Below are 24,992 nucleotides of genomic sequence, written 5' to 3' on the forward strand. Positions count from 1 at the left end.
TTTCACTTGAAGAATCTTTTCTTCTGGAATCTCGATCTAGAAGGTAAATTCTCTTCTATTTCAGTATGTAACTGATTTTTTGTTTACTTGCAGTAGGATTTTAAATATTTTTCATAGTTGTATTTTGAAGTTAGGGTTTATATGCAAAATTGGTTTGCCAATATTTTAGTATATATTGATGTATATTCTGATGATTCTTCATATTTGAGATAAAATACTACTTTTCCTTCAATTTTACATGTGTTGGGATTTGATCTGTCGGGAGGAGTTAAAGTCTTGTTTGTCTTTTATCTTGTTTTGAGGTCCCTTCTTGCTGTTTTTATGTTGGTATTGACACATATTTAGGCTACTTTCAAATAATTTAAGATTTTTATTCTCGAATCTGAATGTGTGGTCCCAATCTAAGTATTGTTTAATCCCTCTTTTTGGTGTTTTTTTACTGCTAAGTCACTTGCTTTGTTTTTATATGTTATAAAAGTCACTTTATTCTTGTTAGAAGCTTTTTTCTTATTTATATGTGCTTAGTTTATTAATGTGGGGTCCTATATATTTATGTTTTGCTATTTTTTTTGCAGAAAATTCAATATGGAAGATATGAATGTTGATCTGTTATTTCACCATGGAGGTAAATGGACTTTAAAACCTCACCTACTATATGATGAGAGGTATGTTCATTCTTTGAGGGCCTTTAATTCCAATCACCTAAATTTGATTGACATAAAAGAGGTGTTTGAAAATAACTTGGGTTTTGTATTAGTTAAACAAGTACTTGTGAAAGGACCTTCTGAAAATTTGTTTTTGGTTCAAGATTCTGATGGAATTAGGATACTTCAGGAGTTACTAACTGAAGCCTTTAGGGTAGTTCATGTATTTGCTGTTGATGATAATGAAGAAATTGTTTTTGCCCCGACTTTAAAGCAAGAACACAACTGTGAAGAGGCATTACACAATCCTAGAGCTACCACAAACACTTTATCCCATTATTTCAAAAGCAAAGTTCAGAATAATCCCAAGTATGCACTGAAGGATATGAAACAAGACTTGATGGATAATTTCAACTTAAATACTAATGATTCAAAGTTGAAAAGGGCCAAGAGAATGGCCCTTCAAAAAATGCAAGGCAGTTTTTTTGGATGAATACAATAGATTGGAGGCGTATGCAAATGAGATTAGAATGACTAATCCCGGTAGTGATGTGGTGATCAACTTATCAAAAGATGCAATGGTACAAGGAAAAAGAAAATTTCTCAGAATGTACATTTGCTTTAATTCAATGAAGGTTGGATGGAAAGAAGGATTAAGACCATTCATAGGACTTGATGGGACCTTTTTAAAGGGCCAATGCAAGGGGCAATTACTGGTGGCTATGGCACAAGACTGCGATAACTCTTTCTATCCATTGGCGTGGGCTGTAGTGGATAAGGAGACCACTACGACATGGACATGGTTCTTACAGTTGTTGGAGAAGTCATTGAATCTGAAGAATGGTGATAGCATCACATTTATGTCTGACATGCAGAAGGTAAGTAGTAATTTGTGTTTATGTAACCTAATAATATACAGTTTTTTATAAGTACTAATTGGTTTGACATGTACAGGGATTACTGAATGCAGTGGAAAATGTCCTTCCATTATCAAACCATAGGTACTATTAAGATGCTTTTAAGTGCTATCTTGGTTTTGCTAACTAACATGAACTTCTAATTATTTATAGATATTGTGTAAGACATGTTGAGGCCAATTGGATGAAGAGATTTAGGACCGGAGAGATGAAGAAACTTATGTGGTGGGCTGCTTGGTGTACTTATGAAGAAGATTTTAAGGACCAATTGAATGCTCTTGGTGCATTATCAGAGGAAGTTGCTAAAGATTTGGTCAAGTTTCCACCACAAAAATGGTGCAGAACATATTTTGATACTGTGTGCAAAAATCAGATGGTAGATAATAATTTCACTGAATCCTTTAACTCTTGGATCTTGGTACCTAGAGGTAAGCCTATCTTGAAGATGCTTGAAGAGATTAGAGTCAAAATAATGAACAGGTTGAGAAAGAAGGAAAAAGAGGCAGAAACATGGAACATTTATTACAAACACAGTCCAAAGTGTATGGAATTGTTCATTGCCTACAGTAAGATTGCCAACTTATGCAAGCTTGAGTTTAATGGGGACCTTGGGTTTGAAGTGTCTGAGGGTGAAGATAGGCACATAGTGAATATTGTGGAGAAGAAGTGCAGTTGCAGGTAAATATATTAATTGAGACTATTATGTAACTGTGATTATGTAATATTCACACGAACTAATTATTGCTTTTCATTTTAGGTCTTGGCAGTTGACTGGCATCCCATGCCCTCATGCCATCAAGGCATTGCGCTACAAAAATATTGAGCCTCGAGATGAAATAAGTTGGTGGTACACTAAAGAAGCCTATCTTAAAACATACGGGGCCAAGTTGTTGCCTATGAGAGGTGAACAATTCTGGCAAGTATTGCCAGAACATGCCATGGACCCACCTGATCTTGTGAAAACTGTTGGAAGGCCAAAATTTAAAAGAGATAGAGAAAAAAATGCAGCAATCAAAAGAGCTGGAGAGTGGTCTCACTCAAGAAAAGGAACTAAGATGACATGTAGCAAGTGTGGTTCACAAGCTCACAATGCAAGGTCTTGCAAGGTAACAATTTTTTAATTTAAAAGTTAGCTATATAATGTTCATATGAACTAATTTAATGACTTATTTAAAAATATTTTAGTCTAGTGAGGAAGGCAGCATTTCAAGTCTTAAGAGGAAGAGGGGCAGGACTGAAGAAGTAGAACAAGATGAAGAAGTTTTTGATGTCAATAGTTCAGCCCCTCAACTAACTCAAGAAGGATTTGAAAGTGACATATTTGCACCAAGACAGAGACAATATGAACCTTTTGGTCCTACTAGAGAACTTGAAAGTGATCCTGTTTTAAGGCCTCGTATAATTTTTGAAGAGTTAACAAGGCTTAAGATGAGGCAGAACCAACAAACAAGATCTGCCAATAGAGTGATCACTTTCAGAGGTGATCATAGAGGAATGAGTGAGCCTACAGATTTGCCTTACTCACCCACTAAAGTCACATGGAAAGGAAAAGAAGCTATGACTAGTAATCAGTTGGAAAGGGCAAGAGAGAAGATGGTGGGGAAGTTGAAGACCAAGAAAGCAAATAGAAGATCCCAAATTTAGACTCTTTGTAGTTGGAAGTATTAAGTATATGTCAGCTTCTGTTAAATTATTTTTTTGAGATACCGAAATGTTGGTTTTTGTATGATCTGGCAAGTGCAAACAGTGGCATTACTATTTTATTTTGTTGTTATGTTATGGATGTAAACAATACACAATTGCTTATGTTTTATTTTGAACCGAAGCTTTGTTTTGAATGAATATTTGTTTGGCCAGTTTTTGTTTCAGGTTCTTGGTCTGTTTTGGGTTAGCTAAGGTGTTAACTGTTATGGTTTGAATTATAGTATTGTTGTTTGGCCAATTTTTGAAATTTGACAGGTGATTAGCAATTTGCTTGCTGCAGTTAAGTTGTTGTTATGGTATGAATACCTTTATGTTTTTTTTTGTGTTGCTCTCCTGGAGAATTCTTTAGCCGCCGAAGTCAGTGACTGAAATTGATCTGATCTTATGGACAACGAGTTAACAGTTGGAGTTGTTGGGTGATGAAGATATTGTAGCTACTGAACCTTAGAGTTTTTTTTGCGCTCTTTGCTTTTGATGATCTTTTGGCCTTCAATATTCTATTACTCAATTGATGCAGTACTACTCTTTATATTGTTCATCTAATATTGGACTTAGACGATCTTAAATATAGCAGAATGGACACTACTCTGATAACTTGATACACCACGATTTCAACTAAGAAAGAGCAGGTGTTTTCGACCTACTCTGACAATCAGTCGGGTGTCTTGATTCAAGTTTATGAAGGTGAAATAGCTTACCTTTCGTTTCAGTTGATCGATAACGTTAGTCCCAATCAAAGCTAAATTTCGTTGCTTTCTCAAGATCATCGGGATTGATTTCAAAGCTAAAGCGAAATCTCATGGTCGTCTTTATACCTCAAGCTTGGGTTGTAGCTATGAGGTTGAACTGACCGTTCCATCTGCAGTCCACATGTTCTGTTTCAAACCCAATATTATATGTTGCGCCAAAATTGACGAGGAGAAGGTACACTAATTTGCTGCTTCTTTAAGGAGTTGTAAACGTCCCAAAGTGTATGAAGGCAAACATATATGTACATTGATGAAGTTATAAAAAAGCAGGGAATAAATCAAAGTAATAGCTAACTGATGAAGTTGTAAATAAGCAGGGGAAGCAAAAGATTTTTATATTTTTGTGGGTTGATCCAACAAAAATGGGTTAGGATTGAATTATTAATTGGGTCAAAAAATTTAGTGGGTATCCTAGTTGGCAAGCCTATGTGGCGGAATTAGTGCCATGTGGCTTGCCAAATCACTTCTGTTAAGTCCCAAGGGTAATTGTGGTCTCTTAGAATAACGGTAGGGGCATTTTTGATCCTAAAATGTAACGGAGGGTATAAGTGGTCTATATCTCATAGTTCAGGGGTAATTTTGACCCTTTTCCGAAGTTTAAATTACTGCTCCATAAAAATATTTGTATAAACTAGTGGCGCCTCAGTTCCGTCACGTCTATCAAATCGCCGCCTGAACCATCCTCCACCACGCACCATCTGACGCCGGCGTTTTTTTCCCAAGAAGTATTTCCATTAATCATTTCTCTGCCATGGATGAGACAGTTCGGAAAAGAGTGTGGAAATTAATCGCTTTGCACCAACTGATCTTTTGGGTATATAAAAACAAACAACCTCAACGGTTTTCACAAGCTCTGTAATTTAATTCTTATCTCTTCTTGCCGCAACTATATTGCTTCTGTCTCAAAAAGTCAAAATTATGGCAGAGTTCAATGTGACAATGAAACTTCTGATAGACACGAAGAAGAAAAGAGTTATGTTCGCTGAGGCAGGGAAAGAACGTGTTGATTTCTTATTTCACATTCTGGCCTTGCCAATAGGCAGTGTCTTGTATGAGAGCCTTGAGAATCTGGACATTCAACCGAATCAGGATAAGGACATCCTCTTGAAACCAAAATCAGCACCTTCAGTCCCTCACTAACTCTCCAACAGTTGTATACATGCTCTAGTCACCGTAGTTATGTGGCTGAGGACCCTCGAGCTACTTGTCCTTCATCTAAGCTGAAATATGTCACACCTGCCGCAGGGAATAATGTGATAGCATCCAATGGAGGTTTGGTTAAAGGGGTTGTAACTTATATGGTGTTGGATGATTTATTTGGTTGTCTAGTATCACTTTGCTCAATGAATTCAGTGTTATTCTGGGAATGGATGAGGTATATCAACTTGCTGTCCTTTATTCCTTGTTTACTTCACAAACTTTTGTTTGATAATATATAGCTCTAGAATTTTGCACTTCCAGTAATCATTTAATTTGTTATACCGAAGCATACGCTACTGTTTTGTCTCATATTTGATAATTATTTCCAATTTTTTTTTTCTTCATGTTCGTTCCCCTATAATTAGCTCTAATTTCACTCACAAAGTGCAACATTTTTCCAATCAAAATGCATGTTCCATCGCATCACAACTTTATATCTCAAAAATTACGATTTCATGTTTCATCTTCAAAATCTATGATCAAACAGATGGATAAATTTACTAATTGTTTTAGTAATGAACTTTTCCTTTTATTGTACTTGTTTCGTGTTTTGTCAGGCTTTGAAGATGCTGAAGACTTCGCTGCAGTCCAAGAATGTCTTGACCAGTGTCTTCATGGACAACATAAATGAATAAAATGCCTTCCATGATGTTCCCCTGTTTTGAGAATGGAACTTTAATGGTTTGTTCTAGTCTTCCTGCTAGATGGTGTCTTTTGCTTTAGTTTCCTACGTTGTTAATGTGGAAGGTGTCTGTTGCTTTACTCCTTTTTGCGTTGCAGACTTGTTTTGTTTGTCCATCTAGATATGGACTTGTGTATATATTTTTAACAGAAAATAATTATTACATCTGATTGTGTATATTTTTAACAGAAAATAATTAGTTGCCTACGTTGTATCATTTGATTGAATGTAGTGTACAAATATTTTGAATAAGAAAAGAGAGAAGAAGAAAGAGGCCTGGGGTTAGGGGAGAAAAATTCAATCAATTTATTTTTTAATGGGTCTTCTAATTGGGTTTGGGTCATGTTCACTACAATGGGTGGGTAGGAGAAAATTAAATGGGGTTGAGATTTAATTTATCCAATAAGAAAATGACATGTAACAAATAATAATAATAATATTTTTTTAAAAAGTGGCTGTTAGTTTTAAGGGTAGAGATGGACCAAAAAGGTGGATGGAGGTAGGGATATTTTTAGCCCAATAGATGAATGAGAGGTATTTTTAGATCTTTTCAAATACTTCAAGGATATATTTTGCCTTTTTTCGAAAATTAAAAAGCTCTCAAAGGAAATAGATTTGATAGCAATGAAGACACAACAAATAACAAAACTATTCCAAAAGGGCGATGAAGTTGAAGTGCCAAGTCAAGAAATAGGATTCATAGGTTCTTACTACGAAGCAACTATTATTTCTATCGAGGATGCTTATCATTACAGAATCAAGTATAAAACTCTGTTGTTTGATAATAAGTCTGCACTTCTAGAAGAGCTTGCCATTGTAGGCGAGGTCCGCCTTGTTCCACCTCATCATCAACGTTAAACAATGTCAGGAAAAAGATTTTGTCTATTTGATAAGGTTGATGTAGTTGACAGTGATGGGTCCGCCTTGTTCCACCTCACCATCAACGTTAAACAATGTCAGGAAAAAGATTTTGTCTATTTGATAAGGTTGATGTAGTTGACAGTGATGGATGGTGGTTTGGATTTATTAGTGGAATAATTGGAGAAGAGTACTATGTCTATTTCCCTACAACTGGAGATAACATTGCATGCCCTTCTCACGCGTTGAGATTTCATCAAAAATGGTCTAATGGCAAGTGGAAATCCCTGAAATGACAAGGGAGGATTTTCAACTTATGTTCATCTTTATTTCATGAAATTCTTGATTTACTGTACTAAGATAGGAATGCGATTTTAATCATTTTCTTTAAGTCGATTCAAGTTTAGTTGCATATTGTAATATTGTAGATTAAGACTTTGATATGCTAAACATATATTTTCTATTCTTAAATTGTGGTATTATACGTTATCAAATTCTTGAGATAGCGGCCAGAAAGGGGACTAAAGAACATCTTATCAAATCTTTTACATTTTTGCTTTTCGACATCCGTGCGAATTCAAACATAAATGTACACAAATTCATGTTATTTTAAGAATATAAGCGAAAAATTTACTAGTCACATCAAAAAATATTGTAGGTCGGAGCAAGTAATATGGAACTAAATAAGATAATCTAAGAAAAATATTTTCATTCATAAATGAAAAAATCATATTCATATTCTTGATGAAAAATAATTTTGAAAAAATACTGCTTGTACTTATATCATGCCATATCAATAAGATAATCTAGCAAGTTAGTTTCATGTCAACACATCACGATCTGAAGAAATAATTTATGATATTATAAAGAAAAGTATTAAGATACATGACAAATTAGTCATAATATTTTATTGTAGAAATTGCAAAAAATGAAATGTTTAACACATTTTGCTTAGTCGATTAACTTTTATTACTGTTAGAGAAGAAGGGTGAAAAAAAAAAACAATACTATAAATAATTGTTAGCTATATATGCCTTCACTCTTTTAATAGATATATCTAGTAGCATTTGATTAATTTCTGTTGTACTACTCTTAAGTAAATCACATGCATGCATAATTAACTTGTTGATATCAACAACATATTCAGACTCTATATAAAGAAGATCAATCAAAAAGAGTAGAGACTCTATATAAAGAAGATCAACGAAAAAAAGAAGAAACACTAAAACAATACTCATCTAATACTACCAAGCTTCTCTTCCTTTGAAATTCTAATAGTTATAAATATTTCTAAACATGCATCCAGTGCTAGCTTCCATTTTAATATTTACTTCTACTGCTTTTTGACTGAGTTTCCATCCCACTATTGCTGAACAAAATGATTCGCAAACTTACATAATTCATGTAAGTTTGCCAGTTGCCAAAGATAACAGTAATCTCAGGAGCTATTACATGTCCTTCCTATGGAGTTGCTCTTCATTCTGAGGATGATCAATAGTCATGAATTATGCACTTTTACCGTCATGTGGCTTCTGGCTTTTCAGCCAGTTTATCATCAGACGAAGTGAAAGAAATGGAAAAGAAGAACGATTTCATCTCAACAACACCACAAAAAAATTAACGTGCATTGCACGTACATCTCGTACTTTATATGTGCATCTTATACATCTTACGTGCATCATGTATCAAGTAATACATAATATATTTTTTAAATCATATATATATTGTTATACATTAACGTGAAGTATAATGCAATTTAATTAAGAAATCTGAAAATACGTTCTAACAAAAGAAATGAATTAAGTAAGGCGATAGATATGACATTGTATCAGCGTGCATTGCACGTACATCTCGTGCGTTATATGTGCATTTTGTTCATCTTACGTGCATCTCGTATCAATTAATACATAATATTTTTTTAAAACCACATATATATTGTTATACATTCACGTGAAGTATAATGCAATTTGATTAAGAAATCTGAAAATACGTTCTAACAAAAGAAATTAATTAAGTAAGGCGATAGATGTGAGATTATATTGTATCAACGTGTATTGCACGTACATCTCGTGCATTATATGTGCATTTTGTACATCTTACGTGCATCTCATATCAATTAATACATAATATTTTTTTAAAATCACATATATATTGTTATACATCCACATGAAGTATAATGCAATTTGATTTGAAATCTGAAAATACGTTCTAACAAAAGACATGAATTAAGTAAGGTGACATATATGACATGTAAACATTAATCTGAAAATATATTCTGAAAATAAGAAAAAAACAAAATAGTAATAGTAAAATTAATATGAGAGATTGACTAATATAGATATATAAATCTAAAAATATGTTCTAACAAAATAAATGAATTAAGTAAGGTGACATATGACATGTAAACATTAATCCGAAAATAAGAAAGAAAACGAAATAGTAATAATAAAATTAATATGATAGATTAACTGATATAATTTAATTAATTTTGAGATGTAACATACCACTAAGGAGATCCTTGATGACACGGTGTACTTTAAATTTTTTGTTGGTAAAATATATGTTAAACTTAACATAGATTTAAAACTACTTAATTTGTTCAATACCTAAAGTTTATTAAGAAAAACAAATAGTTCGAGTGGTTTATCGACGAACTACATTGAATAAAAAAAAATGCAGAAAAAAATATTTGTGAAACCAATAAATTACACTAAGTGAATTTGGAGAATTAAAAACAATATGTAAAGTCATTGTAATATAAATATAAAGAAAATCAAATTACAATAGAAATCCAGGAAAAGGAATAAGGGGGTAGTTTAGTCATTTAGGGGTTGTTTGGTATAAAGATCAATAATCCAAGAATTAGTAATGCAGAGATTAGTAATGTAGGGATTGGTAATACATGAATTAGTAATGCAAGAATTATTTTTATTAAGTGTTTGATTCATTGTTTCTTACCTAATTTTGTGTGTGGTTTAAAACTCTACAAAAAAATTCTTTTCAATTATACCCTTGAGTTATTATGGGATTTTCTATTTCATGTAATTGGGTCAAGGTAAATAATTGACGGACAATATTATTTTTTTATAGCATTTTAACTAGCTAGGAGAATAAAAATTTAATTGTCATGTTCACCATTTTCTCACTTAAATTATTTGAGAGTAAATAATTGTCATCTTAATAAATTGGAGTTAATATCTCAAAAGGTCACACAACTATAATAATTTATGGAGAAAATTTATTGAACTTTGTTTTGTATCAATAATTAAAAAAAAAACTCTTTATCATAAAATAAAATAAAATAAAAAATAAAATATAGCAAAATAAATTAAACGATTTTTATACTCAAGATGTTTTATATATATATATATATATGCGCTCTTGTTTTAGATTACTTGTGTAATCTTTAATGGACTTCCGTTAAGAGGCAATATTTGACTTATGAATTGTTCTTAAATTCATACATCAACATTAGCATATTAGTCGGATTATAATATTTTTATATTAATAATAAATAGATTAAATAACTCACATTTTAGAAACAAAAAATTATATCTAAAATAATAAAATTTGTAAGCTAATTTATTTAAATAAATTTATTAGTATAAATATAAAACATAAAATCAAGAAAATAAACAAAATGATTAAAATGATTTGAGGGGGTATTTTTGTCTTTACCTAGATTAGTCCCATGGTATTAGAACTAATACCATCAAATGGAAGGTATTAGCTATACACCCTATAATACCATGTAGGGTATATAACTAATCCATGGATTGATTATACATAGACCCAAAATTCCTACCAAACATAGTACTAAATAATACCACACATAATACTTAGACTATTTCTCCTAATACTCCCTACCAAACGACCCCTAAGTGGTTAGTTCTGATTGAAAGATAAGAAACAAGAAGTGTGAAAGAGACAAGAATTTCAAAGAAGAAAAACACAAGTTTGTTGACTTTCGTAATATATACTCACCGTGTTCCTAATTATTTGTCCACTTTTGAATTGATGCACCTATTATTAAGAAAACAATTATTGACATAGTGAGTTTACCATTTTACCCCTAGTTTTATCCAAGATTTGTTAAACGTTTGATTAGTTATTCCTCCATTTTTTAAGGATAAAATAAAACCACGTATGGACTATGTTATATAAGCAATCCATGAATTAAATTAAATAAAATAACCAAACAATATATTAGATTGACTAAATTTTAATTCATGAATTATTCTATTTAATACGGCATTTTAAATGTTAGCTTAGTTATATAATTTAATGGTCTCCGAACTAAATAAAAAAAAAAAATTGAAAGTCATGCTTCGTTCCCGTCACGTCTATCAAATCGCCGCCTGAACCACTCTCAACCACGCACCATCTGACGACACCCTACTTTTCATTAATCATTTCTCTGCCATGGAAGGGACAATACGGGAAAGAGGAGGGAGATCAATCGACCTAATAACCTCTTTGCTCAAATTGCTCTTTTATAAGTACAGCAAAATAGCTCATTGTTTCTTCAAGTTGTGTAATTCACTGCAGCAATATTGCTTCAAATATGGCAGAATCCAGTGTGACAATGAAACTTCTAATAGACACGAAAAGAAGAAGAGTTATGTTCGCTGAGGCAGGGAAAGAATGTGTTGATTTCTTATTTCACATTCTGGCCTTGCCAATAGGCAGTGTCATTAGGCTTCTCACTACTAAAGAAATGGTTGGGTGCTTGGGAAGTTTGTATGAGAGCCTTGAGAATCTGGACAATATGTACATTCAGCCAAATCAGGAAAAAGACATCCTCTTGAAACCAAAATCAGCACAAGGCGCTGCTTCGGTCCCTCTATTGTCTCTCACTAACTCTCCATCTGTAAAACAGTTGTATACATGCCCTAATCGCTGTAGTTATGTGGCTGAGTATTCTCGAGCTACTTGTCCTTCGTGTTATGGATCTATGAGCTCACAACTGAACTATGTCAAACCTGCCGCAGGGAATTCCAATGGAGGTTTGGTTAAAGGGGTTGTAACTTATATGGTGTTGGATGATTTGGTTGTGAAGCCTATGTCTACTATTTCTAGCATCACTCTCCTCAATGAACTATGCGTTAAGGATGTGGGTGTTCTCAAAGAGAAAGTTGTTACTCTGGGAATGGATGAGGTATGTAAAATTGTTTTCTTTGAATATCTGTTTCTCAGTTTCAACTTCAAAATATATGGCCAAAGTTTACCAATTGTTTTGGCATTGAAGTCTTCCTTCATTTGTTCTTGTTTCCTGTTTTTGTCAGGCTTTGAAGATGCTGAAGACTTCGCTGCAGTCCAAGAATGTCTTGACCAGTGTCTTCATGGACAATATGAATGAATAAAATGCCTTCCATGTTCCCCTGTTTTGAGAAAGGAACTTTCATAGTTTGTTATGATCTGTTGGATGGTATCTTTTGCTTCACTTTCTTAGTGGTTATGGGGAATGATGTCTGTTAGCTTTACTCCTTTTTACGTTGCAGACTTGTTTTGTTTGTCCATCTATGACATGGGCTTATGTATATATTAGTTTCAATCTTGTCTTTCTTTTAAGTATTATTCATTCCTTGGTTCAATTTGTCATCATTAACTATATCATCATGTATCTGGGCTTGGAAGAAAAGTTTACACTTTACTGCAGGAATTGAGACTACAAACAGAATATGAAAATCATGTCATAATCAAAACAATTTAGAAACTGGAGATTGAACATCTTCAATTAGAATGTGCTTAACAAACCGTCCAAAATTTTCAAGAGCCTTACGACTTGTATCTACTGAGAGAGGATTAATCGTAATGGCTCCTTCTATGTCAATGATTATACAAAAATCCATACTGATAATATAAAAACGTTATGATGCATATTGTTAGTTATATATATAATAACTAGTAAACAGTAAGTGATGGGTGAAATCAATACCATCTCCATTATCTTATTAAAATGTTCTTAATATTTTTTGTGAACTGGTAAAATTTGCATGTGTTGTTCATTGTTCATCCGAACTCATGAAACAGAGAAATTAGAGCCCGATACATCTCAAATCTCTAGTTATAAATGTTTTTGCAATCGGATTGATTGTTATCTATATATTCAAGATACAAAAATGCAATAACAATAGAGTGACAGAGAACAAGAAGATGATAGATTAAGGAGTGATAAACAAGAATCTAGTTGACACCCACCAAATATTCACTTAAAATATATGAAAAATTTATAGCTAAATTGCATCAGAAAGGAAGAGGAAGAAGAAGGAGAAGTTCTGTATGTTGGACAGAAGTTAAAACAAAGACTTTCGGTGAAATTTTTAATTAAACATTTGGTTTAATGGTTTGGCAACTAGGAAGGTGTCAAAATCAGTCTATAAAACCATGCTCCCTCAATCTATTTATGTTTGGACGGATTAATAACTTGTTTATTTATTAACAAAACTCATTTCGATCTTGTTTGTTAAAATTCGAAGAATAAATTTGTGTTTTTCCCTTATACTCCATTCACCTGAACTCATACAAAAATATTTGAAATTCAACATCATATATGCCTAAACCGAAGCTCTGCCTTATATATATGTTTGAATTTCATGCAAAAATATCTCAACTTCAGGTAAACATATTTGAAGTTTGCTTGTTTTCAAATTGTCTAAATTTAGGTTCTGACAAACCGAACTTCAGGCAGTATAATACTGTCTGAGGTTCAGTTGCAACCTCCAGTTTCAGATAAGATTTTTGCAACTTCAAAACCGTATATCTAAAAGTTACTATCCCAAAAAAATGATAGATTTGCTTTACGAGTATAACTTCAATGGTGTCCCTAAATCAGATATATACGCATGTTTAAATGCGCTGGAATTTGGGTCTAGCAGGCCCCACTTGACAGATTTAGCTATAGTGGGTGGGCCAACACTGATATCCCTCTCCAAGTTAACTCTGATATAAGAATGGAAAATCAACATTTTGCAACCTTTGGGAGATGGAGAAGTTTCTACCACATTTAGCTAATGTTTGGTCATACATACATATTGGATTGGGATAAGGGTCTGAAAAATACCCCAACTTTGGTCGAATTTGCTGTTGCGATACTAAACTTTCATGAGGACCTATTACCTCCCTAGACTATTTAATACCGTATTTTTTACCCCTGAACTATTTAATAGTGTATTTTAAAGGTATATATGTGCCCACGTGGACACATTACTATTTATAATTTTGCATAATTTTTTATGTCCACGTGGCAAATATATATGTTTAAAATACGGTATTAAATAGTTTAGGGAGGTAATAGGTCATCATGAAAGTTTAGTATCGCAACAGCAAATTCGACCAAAGTTGAAGTATTTTTCAGACACTTATCCCTATTGGATTATATTTTAAAGTGTTATCCTTTTTTTAAATCTGGTATAGGTGTCTAGGGTTAGTTTTTTATTAATAAAAACAAACAGAAACCTCTTCTTTTTTTTAATCCGCTAGGCGGGGCGGGGTGTCTAGGGCTAGTTTTTTATTAATTATTAATTAAAAAAATATAGAAAACATCAAAGAGAAGAGTACAAGCAAAGGGGGCTAGATTTTATCCTTGAATATTTTTTTCGCCATAAAAAATTTCTAACACATATAGCTAACGTTTGGTCATAGATTTTGGATCAAATTTTAAAATTGGGAAGAATCACTTACCTATTTTTTTTTGTCTCCATTGAATTTTGAACCTGAGAATTTAGGGTTCTCAACAATTTCATTGACCACTAGACCACACTCATGGGTGCATTTTTAAGTAACCCGATAGATAAAGTACATTACATAGTCCATAGTCCGAGAATTTCACTTTCATTCAAAAAATCAATTTTTTGTCAAGTATAATGCATTTTCAAACACAACTTCAAGTTTCAAATATCACAGCTTCAAAAATTCAAATTTTTGAGTTTCAAACCTCAACTTCAAAATCTATGACCAAACTTATGATCAAAATCTATGACCAAACACACTTGAGGGTTAGGAAGCTGGAGAAATCATACTTATTAGGTACTTATTTTAATATGGGTACAATCTGTAAAACGACTTTTAATGTTTAGTATTACTAGTATGTACTATCTAGCAATCAAATAGACCAAAAACTTGAGTCATTAGGAATGGGTATTTATCAATTCCAAGTCGTATGCGTATCTATGCAACTTGCAATGCAAATCTGATAGTAAAACACTGCCAGCTACATGTTGTGTCAATAATTGCATTTCTTATTCTTCTTTTTAAAGTGATAATGGCACTAGCCATTCATATTTTACAACACACTTGAAACAAGTAGACAAGAGAGATGATATGACTGCACTGCTAAGGATAAGTGTATCCATTTCTCAATTTGGGATGTCAACCAATTAAATTAACTCCAATATCCAAAAGTTCGACGCTGCTTTATGTCATAAATAGTGTTTTTATGACCCAACTTTTCTCTCTTATGTGTTCGTACTCATTGATACAAAGGAGTAATATATATCCGCACTCATAATTTACATCAAATCATGTTAAAACCTATCACATAATATGACATTGTATGCTAATCAATCATTTATTATGTTATCAAAGTTTATTCGCAAACACATATCATGCATCTACTAGTTTGATGTAAAATAGTTGAACTTTTTAATTACCTATTCATATATATCAAGCCCTAACATGGCGGAGCCAGCATACATTCAGGGGATTTATCCGAATCTCCTTCGACGAAAAATATTATAATTTATACATGGTTAAGTTTTTGTTTTTATGTATATATAGTAGATGTCGAATTCTCTTCGATTAGACACTTCTTCAAATTTTGAACCCTTGTTAAAAATCCTAGCTCCGCCACTGATTGAAGGGAATTCTCATAGTTCATCAACATAGAAGTACCTACTACTAAGGGTTATTTGGTCCAATATAAGGTTATCCTCGTTATAATTTCGGGACTATCATCCTGAAATTATAATTCCACCTTCTGTATGAAATAATTTCAAGATTTTGTTATATTTTGATTTTAACTAATCGTTTTTTTCCGACAAATTTAATTTTAATTCATACTGTATGGTTCAGGAATCAAGTAGATGAGACTCATGTAATATAAACAAGTTCACAACATACGCCAAAATTTATAATCAAACGCCCATCCTGCTAACATCTTTGTTGATATTTTCGTTAATTATTTAACTGTTTCTTTAGGCAACCGTCACTAAATGGGATAGATATGATATCTTAGTGAATATTAGTAGTAAAATACTAGTAGCACTATTGTCTAACAAATCATAATTCTTTATTTAAACCCCCACTAGACATGAGGTAGCATAAATTATGCCAGCCCAAGACGATGTGGATTTGTTGAAACGATTAAACCCATAATCGTTAAATAAATATAATAAAACTTGAAAGGAACGGGGTAATTATAAAATTAAAAAAATAAGAACTTTCATAATCAAGTCTTAATGTAGGCCTGCATTCAGCTTCTAGTTAATTAAGTAATAATTATAACAAAAAATAAAATCTCTCAATTGTCTTCTGCTAACTAATCCAAAAGGTATCTCGTTAACAGCATCAAAGGGGCTCTAGCTAGATTCGAACTCAGGTCTCGCGGGTGATTTCTTTGGCTTGTAACAACAACACAGTAATAGTCTTATGCTCCTTGTGGGTCTACGGTTAATTATATCATAATTTCTATCAGTTTCTCGGGATAAATATACATGTGTAAATTTTTTCCAAAGTTAACAGATGCACGTGCACCCCACCTATAAAGGTGGGTCCGCCTCTGAACAGCATCCCTTGGTGGAATTCTGTACGTCCAATGTATTAACAAAGTAATCCATGTTGTCATTTTCATCAAATTAAACAAATTAATCTATGTTGTCATTTTAATACTGTTTTTATGTGAACAAATAACAAGAAAACAAGCTATGTTGTCCTATTAATACTGCATTTGTATTATCAAACTATTTCCTCTATTCATGTTTGTCGCAGATATCAGCGACTTCGTCTTCTTTAATTTAATTTAATATAAGAAAAGAAACAGGAAAGACTATAATTATCATCCTCCAATAATATAATTACTAATCGTGATTGGTTAAGGATAAGCAACATCCATTGGCCTTATTTGCTTAGAAAAAAACGGATTATTATTTTAAAGTTCCAACACTTTTAATCACCATGATTGATGATTAAACGACCTTGATTAATTTGTATTTATGTTAATATATTAATACCAAATGATTTACTGAAGTATGCATTAGTTAATTCTCGTAGTACGACTATGGAATTGGCCAATTAGTTAAATGACCCTAAAAATAACATACCCGGTGTAATCCCACGAAGTCTGGGAGAGTAGAAGAGGTCTCAATATAATAATGAAAAAAAAAATCAGTAGTTAAAATGTTACCATTCAAACAACTGTTATCTGGTTGAGTCATCCTTGCTCTTCCATTAGCTGTATCTACAGAAAAGGAAGACATTAGTTAGGGTTAAGTGTTTCTATCATGTTTCAGTTTCAAATATCTTGCATACAATTGATTAATGGATATTCACATCATAGTTACTAGGGCTCTTGTTACAGCCTAAACTTGTGGTTAGGGTGTCATCCTGATTTCATGAAATAATTCAATAGTTAGATAACAATAACTTCCTCATGCACATCAACATCCAGAGATTGATGAAATTCAAAAGAACAAAGTATAGCAAGATGTTAAGTGTTAGTACAAAACCATGTGCTTATAACCTTCACAACCAACCTTGAATGTTACAAAGTCACTATGTGATCAAAAGAATGAAAGTATCTCTTTGGTTTTCCAAAGTAAGAAAGTATTAGTTCAAAGTTAAATAGAAGATCTTAATCCAACTTGCATCATGGCTCACATCACCTCCCTTATGATTTTGGCCTCCCAATATCCACTAACTATTTTTCATTAACTGTCTTCTTCAATTTTAATGTCTTGTTAAACAATTCATTTCTCTTTATTGGTGTTTTGTAGAGCCCACCATAGTATCATTTTTACACTCTCAACATCCAAAGAAAACCTAACATCTCTAGATCTCCCTTCTTTACAAATCAAATTTTCACCCTCCTTTCCCTTTATATAAAGGTATACCAACACTTTCCTTTAACTTATTAGCTTCCATTACCACTGCTCTCTCTCTCACTACCTCCCACTACCCTCAATCACATGCACTCTGCCTACATGATGATGTAAATTCTGGTTTTCTTTAGTCTTCTTTTCTGCCCTCAGTTCAAGGCTATGTAGCTAAATTTGCCGCAAACACCATTCTGTAGAGCAGACTGGATGATGAGAATATGCTAGCTGATTCTGACTCAACATCAGCACCCTTAGCTGAGATACAGAATTTTACGTACGGCAATTTAACAATAGCAACATTTACAAATCTTCTATATACTTCAATGCCAATTTAACAATAGTAACATTTACAAATCTTCTATATACTTCTGTTTATCTCACACTTATTGTTTTTTTCTTCTCAATAAGGTTATTTGTTAGTTCATGGAATGTTGGAGGCATTGCACCACCAAACGACTTGAACATGGAGGACTTGCTTGATACTCGAAACAACTTGGCTGATATTTATGTTCTCGGGTAACCTTTACTTCCATATACTGCATTGTACTATAGGTAGGTCAACTAAAGCACCTGATGGCTGCATTTCACATATGCAGCCGCCCTTAGGGTAGCAGTGCCATGCAAATGCATCATCATCTGTGCCTATTTCAATGGGGCAATTTTTTGAACTTCAAAAGTGGGCGGAGAAGGGGTAGGGTAATTAAAATTAATAAGTTCTACTGTATTAGATCAACTTTTTTTTAACCTATCTCTTGAAAAGTTGGACATAAGCCATTTTCTACGAGGGGCAGGGGGGTCAATAAGGGCTGGGTGAGTTAAAATAGAAGGGAAAAAAATGCTAAGCACGGACAGGCTGATACAAGTTGCAGCTTTTGTGGGGTAGGCTTCACCCGTCCCTTTCCCCCTCCACCCCCTTTGTAATCCCAAGGCATCTGGTATCATGTAGCCTAATCAACGAAGTAGAGTGTATAGTGATATTTGCAGTATTTGATGGTCTAAATTCTACTTTGTGAATGTACAACTCTTGAGCAAACTACTTTTATCAGGTTTCAAGAAATTGTACCTCTGAATGCTGGAAGTGTTATAGTGCCAGAGAATACAACTATATGCATGCAATGGAATTCTCTTATTAGCACAGCTCTTAACAAGATAGATGTCAACAACATAACCCTTCAGGAGGCAGAGGAAGAAGAAAGTGTAAGAGTTTACCCACTAAAGGAAGGGAGTTCCTTGAAGTTCAATGTAGAAAATTCAACACAATTTGAATGCATAATTAGCAAGCAAATGGTGGGAATATTTATTACAGTATGGGCACGGTCTCCACTCCTTCCCTATATCAGTCATACAAGTGTCTCCTGTGTAGGCTGTGGTATTTTTGGCTACCTTGGAAACAAGGTACAAAGTTGATATTAAATTTCTATTTCTTGTTCATAATAACACATTCCTAATCAAGAATAGTTACTGGCAAATTCAAGGAACAAACAACAGGAGTTATTTACACATGCTGCCCTTCCCCCACCCCCAAGGTGTTCACTCCAAGAAGCAGAGGAGCCTGTGGACACACAAATTGGATAGAAACACAATCATATGTATCTAGTGTTCAGTTCACTAATTTTCAGTATTTGATATACAGGGTTCAGTGTCGGTTAGATTTTGGTTGCATGAAACAAGCTTCTGCTTTGTGTGTAGTCATTTGGCTTCTGGAGGAAAAGAAGGAGATGAGAGACAGAGAAATGCAGATGCCTCTCAAATACTATCACGCACAAGATTTTCTTGCGACTCATTTCAGTATTTGCCAAGAAAAATTCTACAGCACGAGTATGTATACCTTTTTACGATAATTATTAACAACAGTCACAAAAAATTAATAATCCAGAGGCTGGGATTTCCTCGTCCTAGAAATTTTCGCCAAAGTTACAGTTGCTGACTCTTGCTACAGAATTAGCTGCCAGTTTGCTGATAACAGAGTAAACAGTTTTATTATGCTTCCTAAAGTCAAGAAGCCAGCACTATTATTCTGTCCAAGACCATAGCATCTGATTAATTAATTAGAAAAAGAAGCAGAAAAAAATAAGAGAAGGAGGGACTGTGCTTAATAATGCTTATGAAGCCTCATGTCAGCATTTGGACAAATAATTTTACACTTGCACTTCTTTAGCACAACAAAGAAGACTTGACTTCGTACATACATATTGATTATTATATTCCAACTGGTGAATATCTTAAAATATCTTCTAACAACCATAAGCTGATTAATCTCATACAGTAGGGTGATTTGGCTAGGCGACCTGAATTATAGGATTTACTTACCTGAAGCCACAACAAGATCATTAGTCAATGACGGGCAGTGGAGCATCTTACTACAAAATGATCAGGTACTAAAAGCAAAAAGAATAAATTTGAAGTTCCAAAAAGTATCCAAACATGTAGTGAGTTTTGTACTCGTAGTATCACCACTATTTTGAAGTTCACATTGAAAACTTGGAAAAAATGAAGCTGAAGGCCGAGCTAAGAGAAGGTTGTATTTTCAACGGCTGGCAAGAGGAAGATATCGAGTTTGCACCAACATACAAATATTATCCAGATTCTGATGATTATTATGGCTGCAGTCAGAATGGGAAAAGAGGAAAGAGTCGAGCCCCAGCTTGGTAAGTTCTAAAAGAACAATCGAGCGTTTTACCTAAAAATTATGAAACAGGCATATCTAATAAAGAAAAACATTATGTAGGTGTGATCGGATAATATGGTTTGGAAAGGGACTGAAGCAAAGCCAGTATAATAGAGGTGAGTTCAGATTGTCAGACCACAGACCAGTACGGGCAATTTTCAAGGCAGAGGTCAAGGTTCCATCACCATTATATTAGATGACTTAGAAAGCCTTGTTGAACAGTTTTTACCACTTGTGGGTAAGTTCTAAACTTCTAGTAATGGCAATAGTGATTGTTCAACAACAACATACTCAGTGCAATTCTACAAATGGGGTCAGGAGAGGGTAGAGCGTGTGCAGACATTACCCCTAGAGAGATTGTTTCTGATAGACCCTCAGCTCAAGAAGAAGCATATCAAAGCAGTTCGGGAATAGTGATTATTGTGTATGGTAAATACACTACAACATCAGAAGTATTCAAACAAAACCACCAGCTAGCAGAACACAATAACTGGATAAAGGAACAGTGAAAAAAGAAATTAAGAGCCTAGAATTGGATCCAAAATGATGAGGAAAACTTGTACACTTACTAACATTTCGTGTTATAGGTTTGTCTTTTGTTGCAAGAGTAAGGGCAGCAAGGGGATGATGAATTACTGGCTGATTCATTTCTACCTTTTTATTTTTTTGCAAATAAGAGAAAAAAAGAAAAGGGTTGTGGGAAGGTGAGGCAAGCATTATTTGTTGAATAACCTTTTAGGAAACATGAATTTCATATTGATCCAGAAAGGGAATATAAGGTTATATTCAAAATACATGTGGCAACAGATACTATAAAATGCACAGACAAAAAAAATGTGATTAAGTGCATGTAGATTGTACATTAACGAAAACAAAAAGTACAAATGTTTTCGCTAGGACAGAGAGTTTGCATATTTGCATTTCCATTTACACAATAGCAGAAAAGGAAAGAACAAATTACTGGTAGTTGTTCAATTGTTGTAAACAACAAAGAAGTTCATAAGATGCACACAAACCTACCCCAACTAGCACCAATTACTATGCTGAGAGGCAGTTCATATAGAAAGACAACCAAAATTCAGATTACTCAAAGTTCAGGTCATTGTAATAAGCAAAATATTTAGCATGACTACAAATGCAAACTGAACGAACACCCAAGTAGCATCTGTCCAACTGAACAAACTTGCTTTACTGTCATCCATATTTCTGAAAAGATCCGTAGCTTTAATTTTCTATTAAACTTCCATCTAATTTTCTTGTGCTCACATCACCGTTTGCTCTTTATTTTAGATTACTATTGTTAATAGTGTATCCACAGCAGAATCACGTCTGTGCTTGAGGTATAACCTTCACAATATCTTTCCTCTATACGTTGGTTGAAATGATAGAACACTTAAAAATAGGCAAAAACTAGCTAATGTTATCATCAATGCACTTTAAAGCTACAACTCCACAGTGATATATATCCGACATTGTCCAGCTTCAGGGCTCTTTTAGAAGAGGCTTCCCAGTCATCTCAAACCCCACATCTCCTATCATTTTCCCTCTTTCCACATAAAGAAAAACATGCATAAAATCAGACCGATAAGATCCATGATACGTGTAGTACATTCAGCATTTTTGTAAGACATTCAGATGACAATCCACAATTTTACAACATGAGCATTTAATTATATGCTTAAATAATGTCTCCACCTCGTGGAAAACGATTAGCTACCCACTATGGGGAATTCATGGGCAGCTTCTGATAATCAGAAGGTACGAAATTGAATAGCAAATTATGACATCTAATATCAAATTCTTCTGATTAATCTGTCAATGCGTTGTAGAACGAAAATTACACTTTCGTTTTCTAAATAAACAGAAAAATTTCATGAACCTGATGTGATGTGCGATCATCTTCGCAAACTCTTTTCTCCACATCTGTATCCGCTTAGTTCAGTGCGAGAAAAATGAGTCCCTTAGTTTCTGGTTTCGCCTTTCAAAATATGGGCTTAACTTAAGGCGGGTTAATGCTAAACGTGACACAAGACAATTTTAAAAATTGAGTAATTAAAAACTATGTCATATAATTTTGATTATTTTTTTTGTGTTCGAGTTGATTGACTGATATAGTTATATCTTATATATAATACTATATATTATAGATAATTTCAAGAAAGTCACTTAAATTGAGTACTACAAATACAAACTTAAAACATTTGTCTCTTAAGTTGGCTACAATTTTCAGATATTTATTTTACAAATTCATATGATTGTATGGCTGAAGTTTTTATATTAATATATCAAAAATAAATAAAAAATTTGGTTTATTTTCGTTGTGAAAGAGTGGGGGACTAGGGAGTAGAATCATGAATATAGACTTGGCTCTTTGTTTCAATTGAGCCCAACCTGTGAATTGATAGGGATGGGCCACAATATTTCGAGCATGTTTTAAAATGAGGCTTCTTAGCAAGTCCGTCAGTTTGTGAGACTTAAACAACACTGTCCAATATATGCCAAAAGGTAGAGGATTATATTTTTTTTTTAAATTGAAAATTTATTTAATTAGATAAATATTCTGATCATATTTAATAATTCTTTCTAACGTTTGAAATACTTATATATTATCTTACTAATTAATAATTTCGTACTTGATTCCAAGTTAGATACATGTATTTTTGCTACCAGATACGCTAAAATATAAAGAGAAAGGAGAGCAAGAAAGTCTATGTATCTCAAATACATGTGAATCACACTAGATACATGTATATGAGATACCAGATACAGGGAGAGTGGCAGACGAGATAGAAGAGAGGTGAGCGAGATAGAAGGGAGGCGAGCGAGAGACAAATATATGTGAATCCACTTGGATATAACGTATTTAGAATAAATTACACATAATTTTGACCTTATGTATCCGAGATACATGTATCTGAACACGCCAAATACATATATCTTAAGTCCAAACTTCTAATTAGTTTCGTAATAATGAAAAGTGAAGGAAAGAAAGGTAAATAAGTACTAAATTAGTGAAATTTCTTGAGTTACTTTTAAAAGAAAATCACAAAAAGATGAGTCAAACTTAAAAGGTACAAGCCCGTCATATATTTATATGGCAAAACCTAGAGATCAAAGTCCTACGCTTTTAATATAAATTGATTAATAAATTAAAGTATGTAGATGCTAGTTTTTAGGTAGATTTGACTTGTGGAATTATATTGGATATATTGTGTTTGAAAGGTTTTAAGTTCTATGCGTAAACAGAAAGAAATGCTCTTTTTTCTTTCAGACCACCAAACACGTACTAATATCAATAAAGCATTAAAAAATGCCATATATAATTAAAACTGTATTGGAACCAACAAAACAATATGAAAATATTGCCATTATTAGCACTTAATAATATTATAGGGATAATTTAATGGATATTTACATAAAATTCACAGTGTTAAATGTTAATTACATTTTATCCTTACTCTTTTTCAAATTACAAAATTTTCTTAAATTTGGTGGAATCCGGATACATCCCAAAACGCCTTGATACATCGCGTTCGGATTTCGAATACATCACTCAACATCTCGATACATCGCATCTCATTTTTTGATACATCACTCAATGTTCCGATTCATCGCGTATGTCCCAATACATTGCGTAAAGTGATGTATCCGAGAATATGAGAGAGTAGAGATTTTTGTAATTTTTTCAAATGGTAGTAAATTTTAGAGAATATGATAGATTAAGTTGTGTATTTAGGTAATTTTTCCATTAATCATGATTGAGATTCGTTTTAAAATACCCAAAAAAGAGCTTTTAAATAAATAATCATAATTATATTTATTGTTCTTTACTTTCTAAATAAGTTCTATATTAGCATAACCACGAAGAGATAATATTTTGTACTAAATACATAAGAAGTAATCCATTATTATAATTAGCAAAAGATTTCATAGTTATCAAGGGTATTCATCTAAGCCATATTTTAATACTAGATTGCAATCATTGGATTATAATCAATCAATAAGATCCGACTAATGATCCAAAATAATGTCATAGCTTAGCTCATTATATGAAGACTTTATTTGATTAATTATCACCAAAACTCTAGCAAAAGTACTCAAGAAATAGGCTAAAAATGAAAACGAGCTGTTTTGATTTGGACTTACAATTTGAATAGGGTCATTTGCACAAATGAATGGTATTTGAATTTTGTCCTCAAATTTGATAATTTTTAATTGTTGCTCAGTAAAAACTTTGATATCAATTTTTTTTAGGCATAAAATTATATTTTTGTATCATAATATTTCATTATGTCTTCAACATTAAAATAACAAACAATTTTTTCATAGGAAATAAGCTTATTTGTTGTATCACGATATTTCTTACGTTATAATACAAGGCATAACAAATCATGTGGTATATCAAAAAGAAATAATATATTTTCCAAATTAAAACAAAACATACAAACTCACGCATATATTCTACCATTCATAATGA

General features: G+C 33.0%; 3 protein-coding genes and 1 long non-coding RNA gene across 5 annotated transcripts; 3 read left to right on the top strand and 1 right to left on the bottom strand.

The window, feature by feature from the left end:
- Nucleotides 1-1,174: 1,174 nt before the first annotated feature.
- On the top strand, nucleotides 1,175-3,205 carry LOC107060639 (uncharacterized). The gene is made up of 5 exons (XM_015308742.1): nucleotides 1,175-1,522; nucleotides 1,599-1,645; nucleotides 1,715-2,239; nucleotides 2,319-2,667; nucleotides 2,747-3,205. The coding sequence occupies exons 1-5, from the start codon at nucleotides 1,175-1,177 to the stop codon at nucleotides 3,203-3,205; spliced, it is 1,728 nt and encodes a 575-aa protein (XP_015164228.1).
- Nucleotides 3,206-5,241: 2,036 nt separating this feature from the next.
- LOC102604289 (uncharacterized) lies at nucleotides 5,242-12,237 on the top strand. Of its 2 annotated transcripts, XR_001473444.1 has the most exons (3): nucleotides 5,242-5,286; nucleotides 11,761-11,912; nucleotides 12,040-12,237. XR_001473444.1 is itself a non-coding variant. In XM_006347423.2 (2 exons), exons 1-2 carry the CDS (start codon nucleotides 11,319-11,321, stop codon nucleotides 12,115-12,117), a joined length of 672 nt encoding a protein of 223 aa, XP_006347485.2. In that variant the 5' UTR covers nucleotides 11,187-11,318; the 3' UTR covers nucleotides 12,118-12,237. The 2 variants fall into 2 exon arrangements, 1 of the variants encoding a protein (XP_006347485.2); XM_006347423.2 differs by lacking the exon at nucleotides 5,242-5,286 and having other exon boundaries at nucleotides 11,187-11,912.
- A 4,282-nt stretch (nucleotides 12,238-16,519) lies between these two features.
- LOC107060664 (uncharacterized) lies at nucleotides 16,520-22,576 on the bottom strand. The gene is made up of 3 exons (XR_001473453.1): nucleotides 22,395-22,576; nucleotides 17,157-17,210; nucleotides 16,520-16,557 (listed from the first exon to the last, which is right to left on the bottom strand). It is a non-coding gene; the product is annotated as an uncharacterized lncRNA (long non-coding RNA).
- Nucleotides 17,813-21,327, top strand: LOC102592565 (type IV inositol polyphosphate 5-phosphatase 9-like). The gene is made up of 7 exons (XM_006347299.2): nucleotides 17,813-18,121; nucleotides 18,256-18,363; nucleotides 18,894-19,242; nucleotides 19,481-19,665; nucleotides 20,114-20,222; nucleotides 20,344-20,495; nucleotides 20,576-21,327. Exons 1-7 carry the CDS (start codon nucleotides 18,066-18,068, stop codon nucleotides 20,709-20,711), a joined length of 1,095 nt encoding a protein of 364 aa, XP_006347361.1. The 5' UTR covers nucleotides 17,813-18,065; the 3' UTR covers nucleotides 20,712-21,327.
- Nucleotides 22,577-24,992: the final 2,416 nt, after the last annotated feature.

This window comes from Solanum tuberosum, unplaced genomic scaffold (assembly GCF_000226075.1).
Source record: "Solanum tuberosum cultivar DM 1-3 516 R44 unplaced genomic scaffold, SolTub_3.0 scf00087, whole genome shotgun sequence".
Lineage (NCBI taxonomy): Eukaryota > Viridiplantae > Streptophyta > Magnoliopsida > Solanales > Solanaceae > Solanum > Solanum tuberosum.

Excerpts from the sequence above, each read along its gene's own strand:
- LOC107060639 (XM_015308742.1), top strand. The coding sequence starts at position 1,175 with ATGACTAATCCCGGTAGTGATGTGGTGATCAACTTATCAAAAGATGCA. Across the intron at positions 1,646-1,714 it reads CTTCCATTATCAAACCATAG|ATATTGTGTAAGACATGTTG; the intron begins GTACTATTAAGA and ends AATTATTTATAG. Across the intron at positions 2,668-2,746 it reads ACAATGCAAGGTCTTGCAAG|TCTAGTGAGGAAGGCAGCAT; the intron begins GTAACAATTTTT and ends AAAATATTTTAG.
- LOC102604289 (XM_006347423.2), top strand. The coding sequence starts at position 11,319 with ATGGCAGAATCCAGTGTGACAATGAAACTTCTAATAGACACGAAAAGA. Across the intron at positions 11,913-12,039 it reads TTACTCTGGGAATGGATGAG|GCTTTGAAGATGCTGAAGAC; the intron begins GTATGTAAAATT and ends TGTTTTTGTCAG.
- LOC102592565 (XM_006347299.2), top strand. The coding sequence starts at position 18,066 with ATGCTAGCTGATTCTGACTCAACATCAGCACCCTTAGCTGAGATACAG. Across the intron at positions 18,122-18,255 it reads GCTGAGATACAGAATTTTAC|GTTATTTGTTAGTTCATGGA; the intron begins GTACGGCAATTT and ends CTTCTCAATAAG. Across the intron at positions 20,496-20,575 it reads AAGAGTCGAGCCCCAGCTTG|GTGTGATCGGATAATATGGT; the intron begins GTAAGTTCTAAA and ends AACATTATGTAG.